This window comes from Notolepis coatsorum (assembly GCF_963971535.1).
Source record: "Notolepis coatsorum genome assembly, chromosome: 13".
In the NCBI taxonomy this organism is placed as follows: domain Eukaryota; kingdom Metazoa; phylum Chordata; class Actinopteri; order Aulopiformes; family Paralepididae; genus Notolepis; species Notolepis coatsorum.
Window position 1 is genome coordinate 21,088,314 of NC_140177.1, and position 20,318 is coordinate 21,108,631.

Here is a 20,318-nt window from a genome sequence, read left to right on the forward strand (position 1 = left end):
GTGAGCCCACCTCGGATCGGAGGCTACCTGGTTGATCCTGCCAGTAGCATATGCTTGTCTCAAAGATTAAGCCATGCAAGTCTAAGTACACATGGCCGATACAGTGAAACTGCGAATGGCTCATTAAATCAGTTATGGTTCCTTTGGACGTTCACCTGTTACTTGGATAACTGTGGCAATTCTAGAGCTAATACATGCAAACATGACTCTGGTCCTCTTTGGAGCTCAGCTGGTCCTGGATGTAAGTCAGCTGCTCTGGGACCGGCGGGTGTCCAGGGAGCTGCTCAGCCCCTTGCCCATGCCCAGCTCTGGGTAGGACTCCACCAGACTCCCAGGCTTCGGGGACATCAGCACTGGGCCTGGAGGTCACAGGGAAAAAAGGCAGAAACCCGTCATTAGTCATTAGGATGTGGTCCAGGGCGCCTGTAGCTGTTCCGCAACCATTGCTATTTCCGGGGTAGGCCTGATTGGCCACACTATTACACTATTACACACTATTACACTATTACACACTATTACACTATTACACACTATTACACACTATTACACACTATTACACTATTACACTATTACACACTATTACACTATTACACACTATTTTTCCGGTTTTCGGACTTTTCCGAGTTTTTGAACTTTTTCGGATTTTTGATGTTTCCGAGTATTCGGATTTTTCAGAGTTTTTGGGTTTTCGGACTTTTCCGAGTTTTTGAACTTTTTCAGATTTTTGATGTTTCCGAGTTTTCGGAATTTTCCGAGTTTTTGCATTTTTCCGGGTTTTCGGGTTTTCGGACTTTTCCGAATTTTTGAACTTTTTCGGATTTTTGATGTTTCCGAGTTTTCGGATTTTTCCGGGTTTTCGGACTTTTCCGAGTTTTTGAACTTTTTCGGATTTTTGATGTTTCCGAGTTTTCGGATTTTTCCGAGTTTTTGAACTTTTTCGGATTTTTGATGTTTCCGAGTTTTAGAAATTTTCCGAGTTTTTGGATTTTTCCGAGTTTTCGGACTTTTCCGAGTTTTTGAACTTTTTCGGATTTTTGATGTTTCCGAGTTTTCGGATTTTTCCGAGTTTTGGGATTTTTCGGAGTTTTGGAACTTTTTAGATTTTTCCGAGTTTTCGGATTTTTCCGAGTTTTCGGGTTTTGGGATTTTTCCGAGTTTTTGAACTTTTTCGGATTTTAGATTTTTCCGAGTTTTGGGATTTTTTCGAGTTTTCGGATTTTTCCGATCAACATCGACCAATGGCACAATCCGCAAGTCTCTACGACAAACAGTTCAAGAGATACACTGAGGGGGTGTGGCCTAAGGGGGCGTGGTCTAAGGATCGGGGGAGTGGTCAACATCGACCAATGAAAGGTGGTCAACATCGACCAATGGCACAATCCCCAAGTCTCTACGACAAACGGTTCAAGAGATACACTGAGGGGGTGTGGCCTAAGGGGGCGCGGCCTAAGGATCGGGGGAGTGGTCAACATCGACCAATGAAAGGTGGTCAACAGGGGGAGTGGTCAACATCGACCAATGAAAGGTGGTCAACATCGACTAATGGCACAATCCGCAAGTCTCTACGACAAACGGTTCAAGAGATACACTGAGGGGGTGTGGCCTAAGGGGGCGTGGTCTAAGGATCGGGGGAGTGGTCAACATCGACCAATGAAAGGGGGTCAACATGGACCAATGAAAAATGAAAGAGGATATCCCTACTGAGTACAATGACACAACCCACAAGACAGAGGGCGCTGTCAGCAATTCAGTACTGCAACACAGTGATGGCCAATGATGGGTTAAGTGGATGATGTCATTGGCAGCTCAGCCACGAGCCACACAGCTGAACCAATCATGAGTGAGCCATGAGCCACACAGGTGAAGCAATCACTATGACTTGCATATTTCTATGGAGGCAGATGCATGACTGCATTGTCACATTGATTAAAAGAAAACTATAAGAGATGAAGCGTTGTGACGCGCACATGAGCACTACAACGAGTAGGCGAAGGGTTGTGCGCGATATTGTGACATTCGTGCGATATTGTGGCACTCCTTCGGCGATCGGAACAGAAGGCTAAAAAATAGTGTGAAAAATGTGATTTCTAGAGTGCGATTGCATGGCGGTCAATGGGGAGGAGAACCTTCAAACAAATGGTCGTCAGTTGAGATAGAAATGTCCAATTCCATTTATTTTTCTTTTGTGAGCGGGTTGACAGCCGTGTCATCGTTTTGATGTGTTTGTTTTATTTCTACGTCCAAAATTGAGATCACACTCGCAATTCACCCAAGGTAGGGGGAAAAAGATTATTTCAGCTGCTACACTCTAAAATGCAATGCATTCCCAATGGGACCGATATTTTACCGTTTAAAGTCGATTCGTAGCCAGACGGTGCGGTGAAACTTTACGAGTTCGGAGACCGGTGTTGCCATAGGCAAGCCGCTCGTTTTGATACCTTTCACGTGTATGGGGCGCGAACGCTTACGTGTTGCAAAGTGTTTGCAAAATCGGTGGAATAAATAAATAAATAATAAAAAGAGTATGGATATGTATAGTGTGGGTGGCAACCTGGCTTCGCCAGGTCACCCACACTAATAAAAAGAGTATGGATATGTATAGTGTGGGTGGCAACCTGGCTTCGCCAGGTCACCCACACTAATAAAAAGAGTATGGATATGTATAGTGTGGGTGGCAACCTGGCTTCGCCAGGTCACCCACACTAATAAAAAGAGTATGGATATGTATAGTGTGGGTGGCAACCTGGCTTCGCCAGGTCACCCACACTAATAAAAAGAGTATGGATATGTATAGTGTGGGTGGCAACCTGGCTTCGCCAGGTCACCCACACTAATAAAAAGAGTATGGATATGTATAGTGTGGGTGGCAACCTGGCTTCGCCAGGTCACCCACACTAATAATAATAATAATAATAATAATAATAATAATAATAATAATAATAATAATAATAATAATAATAAAATAATAATAATAATAATAATAATAATAATAATAATAATAATAATAATAATAATAATAATAATAATAATAATAATAATAATAATAATAATAATAGATCAAACAAAAAATAGGGCTAGGGAAGTAGGGAAAAAAGGGGGATGAGGGCAGGTAAGGGATAATGGACCTAATCTAATTTTAGGTTATTTGCTCTGTGATTACATGAGCAGCTAATTTAAGAAAGTAAGGGTCCAAGTTGTCCTTCCCAGTCGACTTTTTTGTATCAATAGACACCAACATATTAAAAACGGCATCCGGTAATAGGCTCAAAGAAAAATGTGGTGGCAGGCCCTTCATTTCATAGCAGACACCAGGAGGAGGCTCTTCACAATCATGCTCACAGTCTACTTCATTAAACAACAGTCCAGCTTGGGCAAAATGGCTATTGAAGGCTAAGCAAATCTCTTCACCTTCTGTTATCAAACAGTCATTATATTTGACCTCTATAGGCAGGGAAATGGTAGTCTTGGTTTTATTTGAATTTACTGCTTTCCAAAATGTTGTTGGGTCAGAGTATGAACTTGTGATTAATTCTAAATAATAGCTTGATTTAGCATTTTTGACAGATGATGTACATTTGTTTCTAATCTGTCTAAAAGATAGCCAATGGGATGGATCCCCAGAGCGTCTGGCTAGAGTCCAGGCTGCCTGAATGCTTTTACCAACGCGTTCGTGTTTCCGCGTCTCTGATTGGCCAGGTCATGTGACATGTACGCCGCAAGGACCGCAAGTTTCTACACTCTTTCGAAGTTGGTTAAGGTTAGAGTTTGTCTTAGAGCAGGGTGATAGAACGCCTGCCCTGATTCCAAACTCTAACCTTAACCAACTTTGAAAGAGTCGCCTAAGCTTAACCAGTGATAAACTAGGCGTTAGGTCGTTTGCAGGCTGTTCGACCCGGAAATAGGCGCAGAACTTGGCGTCCCACGATTGGCGCACATGTCACATGACCTGGCCAATCACAGCGCAAAACGGGAACCCGGAAACACGAACGCGTTGGTAAAAGCATACACGTGTCCAGGCTCTATTCCTTTCTTTGAATAGCAATGATAGCTCAGGTGTAACCCAATTAAGGAGTTGATCTATCCTTCACTCTGAGTTTCTTAAATGGTGCGTGTTTATCAATGATTGATAGGAGAGTTTTACTGAAGAAGTCTAAGGCCAATTCTATACCCGGAATTTCAGAATATGAGATGTCACTATTGAGTAGATCAAATAGGAAAGCTTGATCATTGAAATGTTTTAGATTTCTTTTTATAATATTGTGTGATTTTGTTTTCTTTAGCTTAGTATTCCTGATTCAGGCTATTGGGAAATTATCACTGATTCCTAAATCAAAAACTCCTTGAACCTTTAAAAGTTGATTAGCTCTTTCCCTTTAACAAGATTACTGCCGTAATCACTCCCCTTCTATCTCTGACCAGGAAGAAAAGTGTGTTGCAATGAGCATCAGTCCTTCCATGGGGATAGGGAAATGGGTGACGAAGTCATGCAACGACACCATTGAATATGTCTGTCAGCGGAAAGTTGGTGAGTATTTCTTGCATTGGGGAACTAGCTGAAGTTGTACCTACTAAGACCAAAGCAACAACACAGCAATGGGTACCAGTATATTTCTAAACTTACTGATGAGAACGTTAACGGCATAATGGTATCAATCATAGCCAGGCATCAGTCCAATGAGAAAAACTGTGCAGATATATTGGCCAACATATTGGTGTCAGCCAATTATAATTATTTAGTTTATTGGCATTGATACGATGAGGACAGATGTGAATAAATGGAGGCCGTTTTTATTTTATTTGCCACACAGATGAACGGGTTTGCAATAAACAGAAATAAAGAGATTATTTTCCATTTACAGTGTTTTCATATCTTATCACTTTCAGTATCAACATTGACCAAATCATATTGATATCAGTAGAAATAGGTAATTGGCCATAACAAAAAATGTATTATCAGTTATCAGTATTGAGTTCTAAGTTTTATATTAGCTTGTTTTAGAGCATCCACATGTTCAATGTCACGGTCAGCCTGTAAACAATGCTTGTCTTGTCTTGTCAATGGCTTTTCTCTGGAATTTAAGCATTTCTAATGTAAATACATTCTATTAAAGGTATGTGTAATGCCACATGGTTTTGAACTTTTGTTTTGGTCTGTTGAAATAAAACGATTGAATCTTGAATCTTGAATCTTGTTGTGTGGGTTGGAGTTGAGTGGGGGATGGGTTTATATTGCTGGCCACCTCAGGCTCTGCCTAAAGAGGTCTGAGGAAATGTACCCTAACTGCTCCAGACTAGCTGATTGGCGTGGTGAGGCACAAGCACTTTCTGAAGCATTTTGAAAACATTTAAAGCACTTTGAGTGGTTGTTGGACTTGCAAAAGGGCTATATAAACACAGTCCATTTACCATAGATTCAAATGAAGAACTGAAACACCTCCCATCTGATATTTCTCTCTTCCCTCAACAGACACAAAATTCCAAATCTCTCCAGAACCAAACCCTGAGACCTACGTTAAGCTGGGTAATGACTCCTTCAAGGTTCTCACTCAGAATCTGACCTGGAAAGACGGCAGGAAACAATGTGAGGAAAACGGCGCCCAACTGGCAAGTCTGAGGAGCGACTGGTCACAGGCCTATGCTGAGCTTCAGGCGCTCAATCTCCAGACGCCGTTATGGATCGGCCTCAACAAGAACGAGGTACTGCACCAGTAGCTCATCACAACTGTACACACAGCTACACTTCTCTTGGATATGTTCAAGGGAGATCAAAGAAACGTGCACAAGTATTTAGATTATGTAATTCATGTAAATCGCAGAAGCTCCTAAATAATGTATTTAGGATGTATTTGTAAATGTATCAATAGGAATTTCCAAATTACCGATGGCTAACATTTTGCATACACCAGAGACACAGTATAAAACAAATCAAAAACATACTGGGAAAAGTCAAGCTAGTAAGCTACACAAGTATACTATCAGGATAAATAAGTCAATTCAGTACAAGTCAACTTCAGAGATGTCAGATAAAGAGATAAGAAGGTATTGGGGGTTTGTTTATGAACAACTTCAATGCGTTCACCATACATCTTGTCAACAAAGATGTGTGTATATAGAGTGCAGTTGATTCAATTTCAACTGAAAATATTCAAAGATTTAAAACAGAAATCACTGTTTGTTTGTTTGCTTGCTGACAGAACACAGAAATAGAACATCTCTTCTCATGAACTTGTCGGTTGGTTTCATACCAAGTTTTACAATATTCAAATTTGAAAGAAAATCTTCTTGAATTAATTTAATTTAAAGTTAATTGACCTATTTAAATATGAAGTCACTGTACAAACATCAGGGGATTACATTCAAGGTATTTAGGGAAAAAAGGGAAAAACAAACTGAAAAACAAGCTTCAATTAAGTTGATGTTTCACACCCTATATAAGTTCATGTTTCACAGTTCACACCCTATATATCTAGTAGTGTTAATGTCTCACACCCTATATCTCTAGTAGTGTTAATGTCTCACACCCTATATCTCTAGTAATAATAATAATGATAATAATAATGCATCTATCTTATATAGCGCTTTTCCAGGTGCTCAAAGACGCTTTACATGGGCAGGAGAGACAAACTATGGCAAAACAAAAAACAGAACAAAACAAAACAAAATAATACATAGAAACAAATCAAATAAAACCGACAGAATTAGAGGTCAAAAGCAAGATTGAAAAGGTGAGTTTTGAGGGCTGATTTAAAAGATGTCAGAGTGTTTGCATCACGGATATGGCTGGGGAGGGCATTCCAGAGGGAGGGGGCAGCAGCAGCAAAGGCCCTGTCGCCCCAGGTCCGGAGCTTGGTCGTTGGAGGTGTTAGGAGGTTGGCATCTGCAGACGGCATCTGGGCGTGTGACGGTGGAGGAGGTCAGACAGGTAGGGATGGGCAAGGTTGCTGAGGGCTTTAAATGTGATGAGTAGTATTTTAAAATGTATCCTGTATTTGATTGGAAGCCAGTGGAGGTCGTGGAGGACAGGGGTGATGTGATCAGAGCGACAGGTGGAGGTGAGCATGCGGGCAGCAGAGTTTTGGACATATTGGAGTTTATTGAGGATAGTGTTTGGTGAGCCGTAGAGGATGCTGTTGCAGTAATCTAGTCTTGATGATATGAATGCATGAACCAGTGTTTCAGCAGCGGAGAGTGATAGGGAGGGGCGGAGACGAGCAATGTTCCGGAGGTGATAGAAGGCCGATTTGGTTATGTGGTTCACATGGGGGAGGAAAGAAAGGGTGGAGTCCAGGATGATGCCAAGGTTACGGACGTGAGTGGAGGGGGTGACAATGGAACCATCAATATTTAGGGTGAAATCCTGGGTGTGGCTGGTGAGGGATTTTGGACCGATAATGATGATTTCTGAATTATTGCAGTTTAATTTGAGAAAGTAATTTTGCATCCATGTTTTGATGTCTGTGAGGCAGGTGGTGAGGGTTGAGAGAGTGGCTGGAGTGATAGTCTTGGTGGAGAGGTAGAGCTGAGTGTCGTCTGCATAACAGTGAAAACGGAGGCCATGTTGGCGGAGAATCAGACCAAGTGGAAGGATGTAGAGGATGAAGAGCAGGGGACCAAGTACTGAGCCTTGGGCGACACCATGAGTGATGGGGGCAGTGGGGGATTTGCAGTTGTTGATAGAGATGAATTGGTGCCTGTGTGAGAGGTATGATTGGAGCAAGGTGAGGGGGATTCCGGAGATGCCAACGGAGGACTGGAGACGAGTGATGAGGATGGGGTGACTGATGGTGTCAAAAGCAGCGCTGAGGTCTAGGAGAATGAGGATGGAGAGGGAACCAGAGTCGGCAGAGAGGAGTATGTCGTTGGTGACCTTTAGAAGAGCAGTTTCGGTGCTGTGTTTGGTGCGGAATCCGGATTGAAATGTATCATAAAGGTTATTGTTGTCGAGGTAGGATTTTAATTGGGAGGCAATGGCTCGCTCAATTATTTTTTAGAGGAAGGGGAGGTTGGAAATGGGGCGGAAATTATCAAGGGTTTCAGGGTTGAGACCGGGTTTTTTTAGTAAGGGGGTGACAGAAGCAATTTTGAGGGCGGGGGGAAATAGGCCAGTGGTCAGAGAGGAGTTTACGATGGAGGTGATTAGGGGAGAAAGGGCAGGGAGACAAGCCTAATTCACACCCTATATCTCTAGTAGTGTCAATGTCTCACACCCTATATATCTAGTAGTATAATGTTTCACACTCTATATCTCTAGTAGTGTGAATGCCTCACACCCTATATATCTAGTAGTGTTAATGTTCCACATCCTATATATCTAGTAGTGTAAATGGCTCACACCCTATATATCTAGTAGTATAATGTTTCACGCTCTATATCTCTAGTAGTGTGAATGCCTCACACCCTATATCTCTAGTAGTGTTAATGTTTCACACCCTATATCTCTAGTAGTGGTAATGTTTCACACCCTATATCTCTAGTAGTGTTAATGTTTCACACCCTATATATCTAGTAGTGTTAATGTTTCACACCCTATATCTCTAGTAGTGTTATTGTTTCACACCCTATATCTCTAGTAGTGTGAATGTCTCACACCATTATCTCTAGTAGTGTTAATGTTTCACACCCTATATCTCTAGTAGTGTAAATGTATCACACCCTATATCTCTAGTAGTGGTAATGTTTCACACCATATATCTCTAGTAGTGTTAATGTTTCGCACCCTATATATCTAGTAGTGTTAATGTTTCACACCCTATATCTCTAGTAGTGTTATTGTTTCACACCCTATATCTCTAGTAGTGTGAATGTCTCACACCATTATCTCGAGTAGTGTTAATGTTCCACATCCTATATATCTAGTAGTGTAAATGGCTCACACCCTATATATCTAGTAGTATAATGTTTCACGCTCTATATCTCTAGTAGTGTGAATGTCTCACACCATTATCTCTAGTAGTGTTAATGTTCCACATCCTATATCTCTAGTAGTGTGAATGTCTCACACCATTATCTCTAGTAGTGTTAATGTTCCACATCCTATATATCTAGTAGTGTGAATGCCTCACACCCTATATCTCTAGTAGTGTGAATGTCTCACACCATTATCTCTAGTAGTGTTAATGTTCCACATCCTATATATCTAGTAGTGTGAATGCCTCACACCCTATATCTCTAGTAGTGTGAATGTTTCACACCATTATCTCTAGTAGTGTTAATGTTTCACACCCTATATCTATAGTAGTGTAAATGTATCACACCATATATCTCTAGTAGTGTAATGTTTCACACCCTATATCTCTAGTAGTGTAAATGTATCACACCCTATATCTCTAGTAGTGTAATGTTTCACACCCTATATCTCTAGTAGTGTTAATGTTTCACACCCTATATCTCTAGTAGTGTAAATGTATCACACCCTATATCTCTAGTAGTGTAAATGTATCACACCCTATATCTCTAGTAGTGTAATGTTTCACACCCTATATCTCTTTCCAGACTGAAGGTTACTTCAGGTTCATCGATGGCTGGCATCTGAGTATTTCCAAATGGGGAAGGAATGAGCCAAGTAGTGACCGGCCATGTGTGTATATTGATGTGGACGGAGGGTGGAAAACTGCTTTCTGCAATAAGACCATTAACAGTATCTGTATGCAGTCCACAGGTAACATGATAGGCAGTTGCATCATTTCAAATGAATGAATAGATCAGTCATTTTAAATGTCAGCGTTTATATTCGATGGAGTTCATGTGATTAGGAACGCCAGAATATAGTATTATTATTACCTAATTGCACGGGTGTAAAAAGTACCCAAAAATTATACTTAAGTGAAAGTATGGGTACCGTCTCAAAATCGTACTCAAGTAAAAGTCAGAGTATCTGGCTAAAAACACACTTGAGTAAAAGTAAAAAAGTTTCTATTTTTAAATGTACTTAAGTACTAAAAATGTAAAGTAAAAAAGTTTTTTTTTATTCCGGGGCAATGAAATGTTCCGTTTCGGCCTCTTCATCACTAGTACTATCGTTTGTGGCCATCTTCTGTAGCTTGTCACTCTGACTGTCTATTCTTCCGATAGCAGGTGTCAAAGATCCCCGCTTTCTAGTCTTGCACAAGGACCAATCAGCATGGGTATGGGCGGGTTCATTTTCCATTGATGGGGAATTGATTGGCTGTTTTTGATTTGATTTGATTTGATTTGATTTTTTTTTAAATACAAGATTCCAGAAAAACGTCAAGGATGCTACACAAAAAAGTCAATACTTATTTCCATTGTGGTCCTTGGTCTCAGACAGACAAGCAATACAAAACATGACCATAAATAACAATTTGACAAACTACATAGACATGAACATATGAACATTTTAAATGCAGTACAAACGTAGCCACAGGCAACAATGTATCAAACACCATTTAAATAAAGGGCGGCTGCAGGATTAATAATGTTAACGCTAGTTTGGCCAGAGAAACAAATATACTAATTAAAATGGTTGGACCTGCGAGATTTGTACTTTGTAGGTCTGCATTTTAAATTTAAGGACTACAAATTATGTTTTTTTCTCTGAAATATAATTGAGTAAATGTAGAAGTATACAAACCTAATAATACTTGAGTAAAGTACAAATACCCAAAAACAGTACTTAAGTATTGTAACGAAGTACAATTACTCAAGTACTTTACACCCCTGCCTGATTGGTGGAATTGTAGTAGGCCTAATGAGAGGGAAGGCTTGTGAACCAGAGCTAAATATGATTATCTGGGTTATATCCTACCGACCCAAGATTACAGCACCTATCAAGTCAGATTAATTTGTAGAGCCCCAAATCACACTACATGTCTCAATGGTCTTTACCCATTTAATGGGCACAGTGTTTTTGTTTTAGTTTTTCTGTTTTTAATAATTGGTCTACATGTTAAAGTAATAGCTGTACGCTCAGACAGCCATCACTGATATAGAGTGTCGGGTCAGTAACATGGGTCTCCCAGTCCCTCCGCTCTGCAGTAAACAGAAAATACATTTTATGGTATCCCTTCCCACTTTATCCAATCAGGAGAGAGAACTCCACACTGCAAAAATAAGAAATAAATAAGAAATAAAAACAAGTTTTAAGCAAATGTGTCGTTGAAACAAGTAAAACAATCTACCAGTGCAGTAAAAAGATTTGGCTTGGTAAGATTTCTTGAAATAAGTAAAAATATCTAGGGTTCTCCCTCCTGATTGGATAAAGTGGGAACACTTATTTTAACAAAGGAATACCACTTCCAGCACCTTTAATAGGAAAAAATGGAATAATTTAAATGAGAGATCCCCTCCAACAAGGATTTGTGGAGGTTATTACTAGTTAGATAGTCAGTAAACTGGATTGTATGTATCGTAAACAGGAGTAACTCTCTAATCATCCAATCAGCGAAACCCAAACCTTGTATCTTAATCTCTTCAACCCACAGATGTCCCACCATCTATGTCAACCCAATACCCAGGAGTTTGCCCTGAAGAGGTGGTTACAGATCGTTCTCGAGATAATGTTGCCTGGATGCCATTTAGAGGTCATTGTTACCTCTTCCTCACAGAGTATCTTTCTTGGCCAGATGCAGCTTCTAGTTGTCTAAGACATGGTATGTAAATCCAATCAAATTCCATCTGACAAAATGTTGTTACTCTGAACATACTGTAGTTCATTGTATTATTTTTCCTAATTTAAACTATATGTTTAATGGCAAAATGCATATGTAATGTATTCATTTGCAATTAGTAGTAATTAACTGTGTGTGTGTGTGTGTGTGTGTGTGTGTGTGTGTGTGTGTGTGTGTGTGTGTGTGTGTGTGTGTGTGTGTGTGTGTGTGTGTGTGTGTGTGTGTGTGTGTGTGTGTGTGTGTGTGTGTGTGTGTGTGTGTGTGTGTGTGTGTGTGTGTGTGTGTGTGTGTGTGTGTGTGTGTTTTTGTGTAGATGCATCTCTGGTCAGCATTGAAGATCCACTTGAGCAAAAGTTCATTGAAGAGGAAATACAAAACTATAAAGATCAATACAGCTCTTTCTCGATAGGCTTGTTCAAAACCCGCAAAGGTAAACTTACAGTATACTGGGATACTGCATGTCTTCACAAAAAACGGGATTGATGGACCAAATATTTAATGCTCTTTACATACAGAACAACCATGTACACTATAAAATAGAATGCATAAGAATGACACTAAAAACTATTTACTATTATGTACCCTAATACTATGCTACTATTCGTATACTACTACATATCTTGCTAATATGTCTATACTACTACTACTATGCACTCAACTCAAGCATTGACAAACAATGTGTACCCCTCCTGGTGACTTGTTGTTCACAATCTGTAAGTCACTTTGGATAAAAGTGTCAGGTAAATGACTAAATTGTCAATTGTAATTGTATAACAATATGCATTTATTCTGTAATGGTCTTTGAATGTACATTAATAAAAAGATCTGAAGCTGTGTTGTCTCACAGGAATTGATACGACCAAGTGGTAGCACCCATGGAGAGCTCATGGTTTAGTTAATATAGAGCTTCTGCTTCTCTCTTTATCTCTCACTTCCATGTTCACTTCAAGCTATGTTTTTATGTGAAACATTTTGTTGACTATATATATTGTCTGTCTCGTTGCTCGGGGCTTACTTGAAAAATGTACGTTAATGTTATGCGACTACCCTTGTTATACATACATGTTTAATTTGAATGAGTGAATAAATAAATGATAGTAAACATTGTTCTGTTTGTCCCTAGGGAATTGGTTGTGGCGGGACACGTCGGCCATGGACTACAGTAACTGGAGGGACGAGTATGCTCAAGCCAGCAGCTATGGTCGCATGCAGACCTCAGATGGGAAATGGTCTTCGACATATATATGGAGTACGAGGCCATACATCTGTAGAACAGCCAAAGGTGAGACCAGCAGACCACTTCCACAAGGTGGCCGTACCTATAGTCTAGAGATGCTGTAATGGAATACATTTTTGCAGAAAGAATTGATACAGAAGTTATCAATATGATCACATGGTTATATTCCTTATGGCTGATGATTTATCTGATGGTCTTTTCCAGCAGTGATACCGAAGCCCGTCTCACCAACATCTGGTAAGTTCCATATATTTTTCTAGTCATAGCCAATACGAGTGCAAAATAATGATATACATGCCAAGATCAATGGGCCTCATTCATGAAACCAATTTGATTGTAAAGTATTAATATCTAGAGTTTAGATTATCAAAATGAAGTGTGTTTGGAAACATGCAATGAGTTTATTGCACGTGAGTGGCTTGTATTTAGAAAACCCTGTTCTTTGTTGCCAAATCAATTACAGTTGTACCATATGTTTTATCAGTGCATTTGTAGGTATTGATAAGCTAAAACAATATGTTCTCACAAATAACCTCATTGATATATGCTACAGACTAATAGGCAATTCCATTGAATTGGGAACAGTTTAGCATATTTGATCAGTTGATAATATACAGTACAAAGACACACAAGCGTGCAGCGTGATTGTGCAGAGCAATCTCTCCTGTAATTCCCCCAATCCTCCTAATCATGATGCTGTAGATTTACGTCCTAGGATTTTGGATTATATAGTAACTCAATTCAAATGATTTCTTCTTTTTGCCACGGTTTCCTCTATATTTGCACATACTGTAGGCTACAAGGTGGTGATACACTGAGCAAGTGTTTGGGCAACATGATGGGTACAATGTGCTTTCCAACAGGAAGTGAGTGAGACAGAAGGAAGAATATACACTGGAATTCATCTGGGCAATGAGAGGTTGAGATGTTGAGATGTTAAGACGTTGAGATGTTGAGATGTTGAGAAGTTAAGATGTTGAGATGTTGAGAAGTTGAGAGGTTGAGAGTTTGAGATGTTGAGATGTTGAAAGGTTGAGATGTTGAGCTGTTTAGATGTTGAGTGAGAGGTTGAGATGTTGAGAGGTTGAGAGTTTGAGATGTTGAGAGATTGAGACGTTTAGAGGTTGAGAGTTTGATATGTTGAGATGTTGAGAGATTGAGAAGTTTAGAGGTTGAGAGTTTGATATGTTGAGAGGTTGAGATGTTGAGAGGTTGAGATGTTGAGATGTTGAGATGTTGCCATGCATTTAGTACAACGTATTGAGACGTCTGCTTATCCAACTTTGCCCAATAACATTACCCAAAAGTGTATCACCAACATTCAATGCCTCTATCTAGAGGGAAATAGCCATTCCTATTTTTAAGGACTACTTTGAAATTTGTAATTTTCTTCAGGCACATGTTATATTGTGGGGTAAAGGCAACTACCTTTCTCAATCAGCTTCCCTAAATGACTTGTTAAGATTCCTAATTCCTAAAACGAATTGATACAAATTCAAAGTGTCAAGGTGCTGTTTCCCTTGATAATATTGCAATGTAATTCCTATGAGCGACCAGCGTTTCCTGACATTATTGTTCTTGTGATTGTGCAGCATCCAGGACCATGAAGCCCCAGCACCGTGTCCACACAGCTGTGACAGTGGTTCTGGTCATGGCTGTTCTCTCAGTGCTAGCAGTCACTGCCCGCTTCCTCTACAAGAGGTCTGGTCGTCCCTCTCCCATGATCGTGAACAGCTTTGAAAACCCGCTCTTCCTTGAGAAGGATCGCTCCCGTTCCGACATGGTGGACACCAATAAACTGATAGAGAACGCAGAGGAAGATAATTCTGAGGAAGTCAGGCCACTGAACTTAGAAGCAGGCCAGGCCAGTGTTTCTAGTTGCGCGGCGCGATAGTTAGATAACCTAGGTGGGGAACCACCAGGAGATCACTGTGACAGAGAGTATTGCAGTCTAAACAGTCATAAATCTTTTATTCAACTTCAGCCCTGATCATAACCATTTTTATTTTTAGATTTTTTGTAATGTCAGATAAAAAATTAAATACTCTGAAATATTCTGAAAAAGAGTTGTTGTTAAATCTGACATTACAAAAAACAAAAAATCCATCAAAATCTGTGTTGTTGCTAATCATTGACACATGCCTAGCCTGTAATAATCCCCCCCAGAAAAATGTACTTTTGTTGAAGGCAGAGGTTCTGTGTAGGATTGTTAGTAACTGTCTAAGTCAAGTCAAGTCAAGAGATTTATTTGTCACGGCATACAAGTATACAATGAAATGCGGGTGGTCTTGCCCGCAACGATGTGCAAATAACATATAATAGAATCAACATTCAACATTCTATATATAACTGCATATATATAACTGTTTACACTAGTAACTGTCTATCTGCATATACAGCTGTTTCCACTAGAGGGCGCTCTAGGCGGAGACACTCAGGAGTACTACCAGGTGGCGAGTATAAATAGATATGTCTCCTCCCACTTCTTTCTCTCCCCCCAAGCCTCTCAGAGAGAGGAGACCTGTATGTTACTGCTGCTCTTCATGTGAATAAATAAACCACGCCAGTTAAGGCTCAAGATAGAAACCATGCCTCTTGACCACATTATTGTCGCCCTATAGCCGAATTCTGTTAACAACTTTGCATTTGATATATTGAAAATATTTTACTTTTTGTGTGTTTTTTTAACAATAATTTGTGATGCCATCACAAACACTGGCATTTAAAGGCTACATTTAAAAAAGATCCTGCACCAGAATGCAGGAAATTAAGTCTTTGTAACAAAATAATTCCTGGTGGGGGACCCCCACTTAGAAAGTGGCCTGACTGGGGCTATATTTCACACTATATTTCCCAGCCTGAATTATTTCCCCAGTCCGGCCCTGCTTATGTGAGTTGTCAATGGACAACAACATGCTGTGTGTGTGCGTGCGTGTGTGTGTGTGTCTGTGTGTGTGTGTGTGTGTGTGTGTGTGTGAGTGTGATAGAGAGAGAGAATGAAGGACAATTGCTTGCTGTGTGAGAGCGAGAGAGAATTAAGTACATTTGCTGAAATACAGTTGTTCTTAATTTTCTCACTTGCTATGTGAGAATGTTAGTTATTATGTTCTCAATGCCCCTTGCATTGTATGAGTTGTGTGGAAGAGTTTGCTAGTTCTAGTGCTACCCCTTTGTACATTGTGGCTGTGTCTGACAAAAGTTAATAATAAATAATGCTATTAGGAATACATTTGCCTCCTGTGTGAACTGTGCATAGCTGAATAGACTGTATTTTAACGTCGGTCATATGGTGGTACTTGGAGAGCCAGCTACGTTCTCAGGTGGTACTTGGTGTAAAAAGGTTGAGAACCACTGACTTAGGCTATAGCACACAGTTTGTTGCATTAATGGAATTATAAAGCAACAAAAAGAAGAATTTTGACTTTTTATTGCTGTTTTTACCTGTTATAACAAAGGGAAACCTCAAACTCTTTTGAAGAGGAGAAAAAATACTGGCTGTGTAGACCTATTTTTAAATAAAACACAGAAGAGGAGACAAAACACTGGTGTCTGTAGACCGACTTTGAAATAAAACCCTGAACTATTCAGGTATATTTGAGTCCTTCCCTTATTTGTGGAACATTTATAAAATAAAAAGTAGTCCACTTTGAAAAAAGACTACCATGTGTAGACCTACTTTGAAATAAAACACAGAAAAGGAGAAAAAACACTGGCATATGTAGACCTACTTTGAAATAAAACCATGAACTATGCAGCTCTATTTGAGTCCTTCCCTTATTTGTGGAAAATCTATCAAATAAAAAGTAAATTTTTCATTGTTCGCAAATTTCGCACCACATATCAGGCATACAGCAGGTAAGCCTGCATCATTAGTCGTGAAAGCAAATTAATCTGTCCACGCTGAATTAAACCCTCTATTTACCTCAGACTTTCCTTTTTTTGGATTTATCCATGGTTAGCTTACTGGGGGGGTCGGCAACTCAAGATTAGCCACTTGCAGACGGCAGGGAGAGGCACGGGGTGTGACGTACTGTATATTTTAGTTGATGAAATATTTTAGTTGATGAAATATTTTTTCATTTCAGTGTGAAATCGACAGGGGAGGAAATTAGGCCATTGGACTCGCCAAATGCGTTCTAGTTAGCTGCTTGCTAGCTAACGTTAGCCGTGTGTGCGCGTGTGCTCAAAGCAGCCAGCCCCATGTTAGCTAGGTGTATCTGTTATGTAAGGGATAATGTATAGCTACGAGGTCATTGTCGCAAAATAATTGACCGACACAGAGTTCTGGAACACCGAGTGACCGAGTGTTCCAATGACCGAGTATAGCTATACATTATCCCGCTTATTACATGGCTAACTTACTAACAATATGCCTAATTCATTTTACACCATCGACAAGACGAGATCAAATGCAGACGCAGTTGTTCTGTGGCTCCTCTGTCATCGGCAGGTGTGGACGTGATTGAACCTGATGTAGTGCGCAGCTGTGCGAGATAAAGCTGGGAACGAGGTTATAGCTTTCGTGACTGCGATCAAAATGCTTGATTGTGATTGGTCAATAGCGCTCTGTTGCCCATAACAGCGGCCATTATTGCTTGTTGCCCATAGCAGTGGTCAGTTATCGAGAAATAATTGACCGCTGCTAGGGGTAACGGAGAGCTATTGACCAATCACAATCAAGCATTTTGGCGAATGTTAAAACGCCATGTAATAAATTTACTATAATGTTTCCAAAAAACGCACCGGACTACGACGTAAGGTTAGACGTTTTATTTCATGCTCAACCAGTGCACAACAGCACACCAACCCAACTGACGATTGACGGTATTTCACAGCCCTGTCGTAAGACCACCGTGCCGTCTTAAAGGCACAGTGAACACTGTTGTGATGCCTACCCAGATGCATACACTTCTTCTTCTTCTTCTTCTTCTTCTTCTTCTTCTTCTTCTTCTTCTTCTTCTTCTTCTTCTTCTTCTTCTTCTTCTTCTTCTTCTTCTTCTTCTTCTTCTTCTTCTTCTTCTTCTTCTTCTCTTCTCTTCTTCTTCTTCTTCTTCTTCTTCTTCTTCTTCTTCTTCTTCTTCTTCTTCTTCTTCTTCTTCTCCTCCTCCTCCTCCTCCTCCTCCTCCTCCTCCTCATCCTCCTCCTCCTCCTCCTCCTCCTCCTCCTCCTCCTCCTCCTCCTCCTCCTCCTCCTTCTTCTTCTTCTTCTTCTTCTTCTTCTTCTTCTTCTTCTTCTTCTTCTTCTTCTTCTTCTTCTTCTTCTTCTTCTTCTTCTTCTTCTTCTTCTTCTTCTTCTTCTTCTTCTTCTTCTTCTTCTTCTTCTTCTTCTTATTGGTGTTTTACGGTGCACGGCCACCATGATTGGCATTTACCCCCATCTTCTGGAATCTTTAATCCCCTACAGTGTCCATTTTCCCCTCCCCATCATGAAGTGCAGCTAACACTGCTCCTCCCTGACTGAGCCCCCCTCTATGATACACTCCTTGCCTCCACTGGGTTGACTCTGGACTTCCTGAATATTCACAATCCCCTCCTCTAATTCCTTAACCTCATCCTCCCATTTCAAACCTTCCATGCCCAAGTGTTGAACCGCTACCCTAACAATCATCTTTATCCGCTCCGTTCTGCCCTTAACTATCGCCGTAGCATTAACTACTCCTGCCACAAAGGCCACAATACTAAACTTCTCCTCCCACACCCTCTCTCTATCCTCCTGTCCTACCCTTCCTGCCAACTGCCCTTCTCTAAACCTGTACTTTATCTTGACTTCCCTGTCCTACCCTCCTAGCCGCCTCTGCATATGACAACTTACCCTCCCTTCTCACTCTCTGAACCACTACCTCCCTTTTCATCACCTCACAACCCCTAAACGCTACACTATGCTCCCCACCACAACTACAACACTTCAGCTTCACTCCCTCTCCACACTTCCCATAGTCATGTTCCCCGCCATACCTTGCACACCTCTGTTCCTTCCTACACGTAATGGCTATATGCCCAAACTCCTGGCACCTATAACACCTCAGTGGACTCTGAACAAACTCCCTAACCCTATACACCATATACCCTACAAACACCTCACTAGGAACAACCTCACCTTCAAACTGAATCACTACTGTCTCCGTCTCTATCCTATCTGCTCCTCTCTTCATCCTTTCTGCACTCTCAACTTTCCTATTACGCACGTTTCTCCTTAAATCTCCCACCAGCTGCTCTACGCTAACCTCGACCGGTATCCCAGCTATCACCCCCTTACACCCCACCCCCTCTTCTCCCGTACTCTCACTACTTTACTTACACTAACTCCACCAATGCTCCTCATCTTCCTAGCCTTTCTACACTTACACACCCTATGGCCAGATTCCCATCTCCCAAAACTCTTGCAAACTTTACCTCACCTAATTGCTCATCTACGAGTTTGGGCAACTCGAACATCCCTATTTTCCTCACTCCCCCCTCCCCCTCAAATCTAACCCCTATATGAATCACTTCTGTACTATCATCCCCTCTACCCTCACCATCTGACCCACTTGAGCTATCTCCCCTACCCTTCTTCCTCTTAAGCCCCTTCCCCCCACTGTCCCTGCTCCTCTTCTCCACCTTACTCCACCCTTCTCCCCCGCTCTCACCCCCCGCACCACACTCCATACTGCCACTATCTGACTCCTTTCCCCTGTCATGACCATTCCCATCCCTGTCATCATCATAGCGGCACGGTGGTGTATAGCGGCACGGTGGTGTAGTGGTTAACACTGTCGCCTCACAGCAAGAAGGTCCAGGGTTCGATTCCCGCTTGGGGACCAGGTTTCCATGATGCCAGGTACCCAGGTGGGGTATCTCCCAGGCCTTTCTGTGTGGAGTTTGCATGTTCTCCCCGTGCTCGCAAGGGTTTCCCCCCGATAAGATAAACCCAATGGAAAAACATGCACAACAACAGATCGCTAACACTGTGGCGTCCTTGACGAAGACGGACAGGAGCACTTGGATTGGTCCCCTGGCGCGGCTCACGTTGACGCCTGTCTGCTCCCGGCTGCCCTTGGGGGGAAGGACGACGGGATGGGTTAATCGCAGAGACGAATCGCATCAGCGATCCTACAGACAATGCATGCGTGTGTGTTCCGGTGTGTGTGTGTGTGTTGTGGATAATAGCCAATGCCAATTAAAGACCTCTGAGCAGGTCCTGCATTATTACATCATATCTTTATTTTCTCTCTCACTATTTTCGAGAAAATACGGCGATATTGTCTTCGTTACTGGAGCGTCTGGAAGATGATGATCATTCTACACCTCCACCGGTTTTTTCGTATTAGGAGTTCACGCCGCTGACATGCCTCCAAACTACAATCCTCCTTGCTGCGGCTGGATGGGGTAAGACCCTCCAGCAACACAGCTGGACTGTAGGACGCACCGACTGTTGTGAGAAGCGGTGGGTTCCAGGTTTGGTGAGTAATGTTT

At 41.2% G+C, this 20,318-nt stretch overlaps 1 protein-coding gene across 1 annotated transcript in view; it reads left to right on the forward strand.

Annotated features, from left to right (window-relative positions):
• Positions 1-202: 202 nt before the first annotated feature.
• LOC311239287 (macrophage mannose receptor 1-like) overlaps positions 203-20,318 on the forward strand; it is a gene marked incomplete at both ends in the record, with an annotated part of 131,548 nt that continues 111,432 nt past the window's right edge. The window contains 6 exons of the mRNA XM_084327594.1: positions 203-312; positions 4,420-4,427; positions 5,492-5,697; positions 9,493-9,658; positions 12,751-12,909; positions 14,457-14,698. Coding sequence (XP_084183720.1) covers positions 203-312; positions 4,420-4,427; positions 5,492-5,697; positions 9,493-9,658; positions 12,751-12,909; positions 14,457-14,698 — 891 coding nt within the window. The remainder of the gene's footprint in view (positions 313-4,419; positions 4,428-5,491; positions 5,698-9,492; positions 9,659-12,750; positions 12,910-14,456; positions 14,699-20,318) is intronic.